Raw genomic sequence first — 9,487 nt, 5'->3', positions numbered from 1 at the left:
TGACTTGCACATTTTTTCAAATTACATGCATATCACATGAGACACACTCATGTAGCAACAATACATAAAAGAGATGATATGTCTCAAGGCCAAGTCCCAAAGGCCACCTTCATTAGCATAAGTGCCACCCATACCTATACTGTCGTTTACATTGTTTATACATCAAAGTCACCCATAGCTCCACCTACATTTACATTTTTCAATATCTCAAAGGCACACATAGCCCCACTTTCATTCACGTTACTTATAATATTTCAGTGTCACACATAGCACTAGCTATAATTTACACAACTCAGTTTCTTGGACTCATACATAGCTCCAAGTTCATTTGCAATGCCCAATATATATCAAAGTCACAATATCTTGTAATTTTGTGTATAACATTTCCTACCCAGATTTCTAATAATCATCAAACATTCTAAATATCTCACTATCACCTGAAGTCTAACTTTCAAAAACATCATCCTGTTGTCATCTAAAGTTGCGGTCTAACATACTCCTGGCAGAGCCCAGGACCACCTCGGTAAGTTACTGGGATGATCCGTGGTGAAATTATTGTTGCTGTCACACTTACCCCAGCAGCACTACTGGAATTCCCAACTAATACCCAGGATACACCCGGACCATCCAGGCAGAGCCCAGGTGAAGCTATGATTCATATCGGTGCTTACCCGGTCATTCCTGGATGACGGCGGCTGAGCCCGGGTTGACCCAGGCAGAGCCCCGGTAGAACCCCAGTGGATTGAAAATGCGCAAAAATGATGATGTTGATACATAATTTTCAATAATATGGTTCTAAATGATATTTTCTCATATTTAATAAGTAATTCATGATGATTTTCTGAATAATACTTTTGCAAGACTGGACAGAAGGGAAATGGGAAGGGTTTTATAACAAACAAGTGCAATCATTGCAAATTGCTGTACTTCTTTTGAAATGAACCGGGCTTTGCCGGGACACTTCAGGGATCAACTGTAGCTCAATCGTCATCCTACATTGCTCTGCCGGCTTTCACAGGGGCTCTGCCGGCATTCACCGGGGCTCTGCTGGCATTCACCAGGGCTCTACCGTAGCTCAACTGGCTATAAAATACCCCGGATCATCCCCAGTTTGAGTCAGCAGAGCGACAGTGCTTCCCGGAAGGGCTAAGGATAAAGCCGGCAAAGCTACACCTTCCCGTATCAGCCTGGTGATATTATAATAAATTATTTTATTCCATCCCGGGTCGAATGCCTGATGTTTCTTGATCAATCCCGGACGTTGCAGGCAGAGTTACAGATGTACGCTGGTTGTTCCCGAATCATCCCTGGACGTCTACCAGGGCTCCGCCGGGTTTTGAGACCATATCTTAAAGCTTCCTCGTCCCTGGATTTATTACAACCAGCTAAAGCGTCACTTTCAGTAACATTATCAGATTTCTAACCGTCATCTATAGCCCTTCCTTCAATATCATCACATAATTTCTCACCGGCACTTAAAACCTATTAAGATAATGAGTGATCATTACTGGCCTTGTGCACTTAGAACTGTTTCCCTTTTTAAAACATTGATAATTCACGAGTGGAATTAACTGCGAAACAGTTCTAAGTACTTAAGTTTTCTTCCAAAATCAAAGCGTCTACTCTGAAATGAATTTTATATGTGATATTATCTAATAATATACAATAGAAGGTTAAGCTTCCAAAATTATTTAGATCTAATTTATTTTAATGCAGTTTGAGTTGTTTTTATTTAATCTTGTAGATTTTATACTCAATGAAAGCGAAAAGGTTCTAACTGCCATTTGCAGTTAGAACCTTTTCGCTTTTTAAAAAAAAGTTCATTTCACTTAGAACCTTTGGACAACTTTTCATTTCACCCTGTTATAAGTAAACTAAATCTAATATATTAAGTGAATTTTGTAAAAAAAAAAGTGAGTTAGAACCTTTTCGCTTTCACCCCTCGAAATGTAATACAGGAAATTTGAACATATTATTTGTTTCGGCCGGACGGCATTTTTCTAAGTGGATTAAACAAACATCCTCCCGAACAAAACTTTTAAAATAAAATTGATGAGAAAAAAACTAGGTCGATTATAAAAGTCAATTCGTGTTTATCACTCCTTTACTATCGCGTGAAATAATTTTAAATGTTTAGGACACCTAAATTGTAGTAACGTTGTGATGAAAAAAAATGCTTAAACACGAATGCAGAAAGGTCCATGCATCCATGAATTCTGTGGCAGCCTTTTTTAAGTGTCATATTTGCCATACTACAATTTATTAGTTATGGTCGTCTACGAAGTCAAACATCATTAGCAATTTTCAAGTTTTAATACTTCATTCAGCTGCTGACATTGAATATTGTTTAAACAGCTAAATGAATAACTGTGTATGTTTCTTTCATAGCTTGGTGAAGTCGTGACAGAATGTTTAAATTAGTTGTTTTGCTATTTTGAACAATGTACAATATTAGTAGATACATGTTTTCAGTTGCTGTTTAGTTAAATGTTAAAGATTTTTGTGGCAATATCGCTTTAAATATGCATATCTTTTCCGACGAAAATGCAATTATAAACTCTTAATTTGTAACTAAAATGGCAAGTGCAGTTCAAAGATGCTGGCCCAGTTTATGACTGTGTATGACGTTATATAAGCAACCTACCTTCTGATGGAATAACATTACCGTCAATAAACGAGACGTATACAATTTGACATACATACTAGTTTAAGAAAAGATATTCATGTGATAATGACAATGCAAAACGAACAATGTTTGATATGTTTTTATATTTCGTTGAATATTTAATGCCTTAGGATGAGTAAAAACCACCTACAATAACAATATAACAGAATAAATAACATAAAAAACACACAAAATTTGTGAGGATTTACCGGGTACATTGTTGTTATGTGATGACTTATCTAAAGTGTTTTTTATACAACATGTTGCAGAATTATTGTTATACATGAATAATTTTATGTGCACATTATACTCGTTGAATGCAAGTTCTATCGTTCAATAGAGAGTTTACATTTTACTGCTTCAAACTTAGTCTGTCTTAGATTCAGACTGTGACTTTATGAATAAAAAAATATAAAGTGTATGAACTTATATATAGATGATATAACAGAAGTGTGCATTTTTAAATTTAGCGTGAACATACGTTTAAGGATAAAATGATAACACACGTTAAAAATCTTAAACATGCAATAAAACGGATACAGTGTTTAATATGTTTATTTTGTACGACGTGTTTATGTGTGGGAATTTTGCTGATATATTTTTATATATTTGAAATGAACATTTTGTTCAGTTCTCTCCGAAATTCTGATACTTTCAATCTAACAAGCAATTTTGCAACAAGTGTATATTTATATAATAATATATCTAATTACAAAAATGAGAAGATATGTTTCTCTCTTTCAAAAAATATAACTGTTACGAATGTGTCCGCAATGTCGTCTGCAGAGAAGAAACAATCGTTCAAAAACAATTATTTGATAAAAACAAAGATGCTGACATCTTGTGGTCGTTTTATAACTAGGGGAGCATATAAGGGTCGTATTGGTAACCAAATGTTTCAAATAGCATCTTTGCTTGGCACAGCTCATAAATATGACATTTTGCCTATCATACCAGAAAATTATCCAATAAATAAATACTTTGATCTTCCTAACAGGATACCCTTAGATTCTAATGAGCTTTTAAATATAGTTAAATGCGAAGCATTGAAGTCTGCAGTTTACTACAACTGTTCAAGAGAAATAAAATCTGGAAAAAATATCACAATGCTTGGGTACCTTCAGTCATGGAAATATTTCTATGGAGCATATGACATCATTAAATATGTGTTTAGGTTAAAAGAAAAGTATTTGCTTCAAGCAAAAAAGTTTTTGTCTCGAGTTTCACTGACTGGATATAAACGTGTATGCATCCATGTTCGACGAGGAGATATTACTAGCAATAAAAAACAAACTATTGGTTATGCTATTGCTGATATGAAATTTATTGAAAAAGCAAGGGAGTTTTTTAAAATGAGATATTTAAAGGTACAATTTTTTGTCGTCACTAATGATAAGAAATGGTGTAAAAGAAATATTAAAGATGCTAATATAAGTACTCTGTCTGATCCTGGTGAGGACCTTGCTTTAATGACTTTATGCGACAACGTTGTTGTTACAACAGGATCATTTGGATGGTGGGGTGCGTGGCTTTCAGGAGGGACTTCTGTCTATTTTGATCAATATCCAAAGACCGGTAGCGTATTAGCTGCACGATTTAATCGTGACGATTATTATCCCCAAGACTGGATAGGTTTATCATAGTGTGCACATCAATTAGGACATAACATTATTATGAATATATTTATCTTTTCCGGATTTATTAAAATTGTAATACTTGCAGATAATCATTAAAATATGACATGATCTAAAAGTTTCAAAGATTACTTATTGACATTATGGCAGATATCTAGAGATGCTGTGCAAAAGTGATTTTAGATATCCTGACAATTGAAACAAATAAATGATAGATCTTTTTATCATGATTATTAAAGGTAAAAATTTACGCAAATACCGAAGGAAGAGGTAAATGCTTATTATGCGGACATAACATTTTCTAGCATTTGACAAGTAATGATGATCTTAACATACAGTTTGTTAGGCGATACATTTTGTATTAACCTGGCATGATCTTTTTTACATTTAACATTGTTTATTGTTTCGATCGAACATATGTTATAGACTTTGTATGACCAGTGTAAACATTTGAGTTTGAAGAAAAACCTTCTTGTGTTATAGTTGGAATAAATCAGATTTGGCAGTTAAAGATTGACTAACAAACAGACTGACTGACAGGTAAAGTGACTGCGAACCAAACCTTTATGTTGTGAGAATAAACACTGATAATGTTAACGTGTTAAAAGATTACACGTTTGTCTTTCTTTGATCAAGGCATGCAATTGTTTGTTTTTGGTAAGTTTATTGTGAATATAACAAGTGATGACACAAAAACGATCTGGCATCACATGTGGTATCGCCGTTTGGTAATCTATGAAGCTGTAAGTAAACAATTTATTTTGGTGATCGTACAATCAATTCAATTAAGATTTAAATTATAAGACTACACAAATTTGACACAGATCGAAGCTGAAATGAGATATATGTGATATATGCGACATTGATATGTTCAAAATTAATGATGAAATCCCTTCTCACACCTAGGCACAAACATGATCCCAACAGAAGACATTTAAGGAAACAATTTTTTTTGTTCCCTCTGCTTTGACCTACACAATAAACCGGCAAATCGGCATCAAGCGTATTTATTGTATGTATGTCGTATGTTGCATTATTTAAATGAGTAATATTAGCAATTTCATTTGCAAAAAAAATCTGGAAACAATGTGATCCCACGGAATCATTAATCACATCAACATTACAAGAGAATTGCAGATCGGTTTGATTGAGTCTGTACATGAGGGATAATGAATATGTGCAACATCCCTCACGCCCCTCGCACCGGCTTGAGCGGTACTCGATTCTCAACACTTAATAGTGCTGGCATCAATGATCCCGAAGGACCAGAAAAATATAACGACACTGAAGTGAAGTACGGGGCAACTTTTTAAAGCTGCCACACAGCGCTTGATACCTGCTGTTGTGATGTAAAAAAATCTGGAAACAAAGTGATCCCTCGGAAACATTAATCACAACAATATTACAAGAGAATTGCAGACTCTGTTTTATTGAGTCTTTAAATGAGGAATAATAAATATGTACAACATCCCTCACGCCTCTCGCACCAGCTTGAGCGGTACTCGATTCTCAACACATAATAGTGCTGGCATCAATGATCCCGAAGGACCAGAAAAATATAACGACACTGAAGTGAAGTACGGGGCAACTTTTTAAAGCTGCCACACAACGCTTGATACCTGTTGTTGTGATGTAAGAAAATCTGGAAACAAAGTGATCCCTCGGAAGCATTAATCACAACAACATTACAAGAGAATTGCAGACTCGGTTTGATTGAGTCTGTACATGAGGAATATTGAATATGTGCAACATCCCTCAAGTAGTATACTAATTTAGCGAGTCTAGAACACTCCCCTATTTTTTATTTTTTTTTAAATCCGGAATACCCCCAAAAAAGGAAAAGTGTAAAAAATGCTAAAAATACTAAAGTAAACCAAAAATATAAAAACAAAATCTTCTCATTTTACCCCCCAAATGGAAAAGTACAAAAATGCTATAGTAATGCTTTCCCCGTACTTAAGGTACGTTGAGTAATGCTATACTAATGCTTAAGAAATGCTAAATAATTAATAAGGTATAAGATATATTACCTCTTGAAAAAAATTGAAAAAAAAACGAAAATTCATTAACGTTTAATTAACCCCGATGCCGCCGCATACAATAAACCAGCAACCAACAAAACTACAGACCATAAATGTTCACCAAACCAGGATACAACCTTGCCGGCAGAGGAAAGCAACCAAGAAACAATAGCACCGATAATACCAGGCAATGCTTCTGCTGCTTTTCCTGCAAGACTGGCTAATAGTTTACCAAGATTACTTAATTGTTTTTTTTATCCAATCATTTACACCATCTTTTGGAGGAGGTTTTGATGGTGTTGTAGTTCCACCACCTGTAGTAGGAATAAAAGTCTCAACAATAACACCAATAATCATTCCAAAAGCAGTTAAAACGCTAACAATTGTAATTCCTTGTTCTTTAAATAAAGTTTTTATTCTTTCAGCTAATGTAGTGTCTTCTTTTAATACTTTATTTATTGTTTCTTTGATTCTATTTACCTGACTACGTAATTTATCTCTATTAACATCAATCACTTCCAGTCTTGCACTTTTTTCAAACTCCAAATCTCTTATTAGACTACTTATCCGTTCTATTTGGAATTCATCATTATCTGATTTGGCTTGTTCTAACTTACCGTTTTCTTTTTCTATATCTTTTTTTGTTTCAGCTAGCTTAGCTAATTCATTTGCAATCTCTTCTTTTACAGTAGTCATCGCCTTGAGGACACCATTCATTTCTCTCTTTGTCATATCTGTTTGTGTTTCTTGTTCGTCAGTAAATGATGTTTCTATTATTTTTGCTACAGTTTCAGCTGCATTAGGTAAATCAGTCATTTCTATATTATCAACATTAGGTAGTTTATCTTTCGCCTTTTGAAACCTTTCAACCGCTTGTGCTGATAATATTTTAGTTGTAGATGTATAAGCAGGTAAGCTTAATAAGTCTCTAATTGCATTTGCTCCACCACTACCAATTCTACTCGCCAAAGAACCCAAGTTTATAAAACTACCACATTTTTTTGGCAGTAATTTGAATATCTATATCACCAAACTTTAAAAATAGTGTTTTATTAGCAGGACCAAGTTCAAAGTTTGAATAATCAATAAATACTGGGTCTAACCCATACTTTTCTTTTATCATCTTGTAATATTCTTTAACTACATATTGTTTCTGTTCTACTATTAAGTGTGTTCTTGTATCAACATCATCACCAATATCCTCAATATGAGCACTTTGGTTTTGTATAATTCTATTAAATTCATCATCCTCATCTACAATTAATTCCTTATCCTCATCATAGTCATCTTTATCAAACGCAGAGTTATCAAAATACGTTCCACCTTCAGCCATTTTTATTCGTTAAAAATATCCTTTAAAAATGTCGGCTTTGGAGAAAAATTAAACCCTTACAGAAGAATAAGAGAACCACGTGGTGTGAGAGGAATTCGCCAAAGTGTTGTTATAACCAATAATCCTTCAACTATCGACCAAAATCAACACTTGTTAGTGAGATTTCCTAATCTAAGTAGTAATGATGTCATTGTTCCCAGAACAGTTAATTTAAAATTAGCATTTGAAATTGAAATAAATTCTAAGGATGTAAATGCAACAATATTTCAAAATATAGAAAGAGCAATAATTAAGAAAACAACAATAAAAATAAGTGGAAATGAAGTTTTGTCCATTGATGATAGTGATATTTACCATTGCTATGTTGATTTATGGAAGTCTCAATATGAGCGTGATTATATGGCCTATCAAGGTATCGGTAAAGATAACATGTTGAAACACAGAGTTGGTGCTGCTAATGCTTCCTCAGACAAAGAAGACGAGGCTATAGCAAATGCATACAAAAACAGATTTTGCATCCCACTTGATTTTGAACTATTAGAAACGCATATGCCATTCTACCAAGCAGGTCTCGGTGACAGACTTGAATATGAACTTACTTTCAATGATTATGACAAAGTAATTAAATCAACAGATGCTACTTCAAGTTATACAATCAAAAATATATGTTTGGAATTTGATATGGTGTCTGACACAGAACTTGCAAGACAACTAAGACAACAGGTCAACGGTAAAAAAATACCTATTTTTTATGACAGAATACTTAGACACAGGAAAATAACTAAAAACAAATCTGATACGCTTTGGAATATTAATCTAAATGTTCCAGCCAGAAGTATGAATGGTATTCTGATGTTGTTTGAAGACCCAGACAGAACATCAACTGAAACTTATTACAATCCTAAAATAACAAAAGTAGAAATGACAATAGAAGGAGTACCAAATCAACTTTACAGTCTGTTACGAGCCAGGCGTAACGAGAAAGAAAAGCCAGCAACAAACTTGTAACAATAACAAATTTATTACAGAAAAATTATTAAAGAAAAATAAAATAACAAATTATCTTTACAAATACCTGAAGTCCAAATAAAAATTACAAATGTCTAGTCTGATCCTGGAACGATCCTTTTTCAATAGCACAGTTAAATCCAAGTTAAATCCAAGAACACTTTAGAATAAATTCCCACGATAAAATCCACAAGAATAATTAATAATCCAAGCTCCAATAAATCACTTAATTTCCAAGTTGAATAATACTCCAAATATATTGATGACTTAAAAGATCACTGATGACTAAAAGGTAACTGATGACTTAAAGATCACTGATGACTTAAAAGGTAAAAGTAATGAAAAATGTCTCCTAATATATATTAACTAAGAAGTTTCTAGAATCGTCTTCCATTTACTACAGTAATCATAATCTAGCAACTTCACCAATAAAGATCATTCCAGAAATCTAAATATAATGCATGAGTTTTTTTTACAACAGTTAAGAACGTTCTAGCACATACATGTAGTTTATGTTCTAAAAATAGAACAATGATAATATTGGAAATACCAACTGGTCATATATAAATTATATACATGTAATAAGTTGCATACATAAAACTTCCCCTCTTCAAGAAAAAGAAATATTTATGAAATGAATATTTCTTTTACATAAATTCAAAATATGTAACTTACAAATAACATAGGAGAAATGTTAAACAATTTTATACATTCATATATATATGTATTACAAACAATAGCAAACAACAACAAAAAAATAACCAATCATATCATATAAATGCTTTTACAAACAATAGCAAACAACAACAAGAAAAAATAATCAATC

At 33.3% G+C, this 9,487-nt stretch overlaps 1 protein-coding gene across 1 annotated transcript; it reads left to right on the top strand.

Annotated features, from left to right (window-relative positions):
* Nucleotides 1-3,438: 3,438 nt before the first annotated feature.
* Nucleotides 3,439-4,308, top strand: LOC132757785 (galactoside 2-alpha-L-fucosyltransferase Sec1-like). Its single transcript, XM_060749171.1, has one exon. The coding sequence runs from the start codon at nt 3,439-3,441 to the stop codon at nt 4,306-4,308; it is 870 nt and encodes a 289-aa protein (XP_060605154.1).
* Nucleotides 4,309-9,487: the final 5,179 nt, after the last annotated feature.

The sequence above is a fragment of the Ruditapes philippinarum genome, unplaced genomic scaffold (assembly GCF_026571515.1).
Source record: "Ruditapes philippinarum isolate M1 unplaced genomic scaffold, ASM2657151v2 ctg3211_1_1_1_1, whole genome shotgun sequence".
NCBI lineage: Eukaryota > Metazoa > Mollusca > Bivalvia > Venerida > Veneridae > Ruditapes > Ruditapes philippinarum.
Note: the sequence above shows the minus strand (reverse complement) of the source record. Positions and strands in the feature narration are given on the sequence as shown.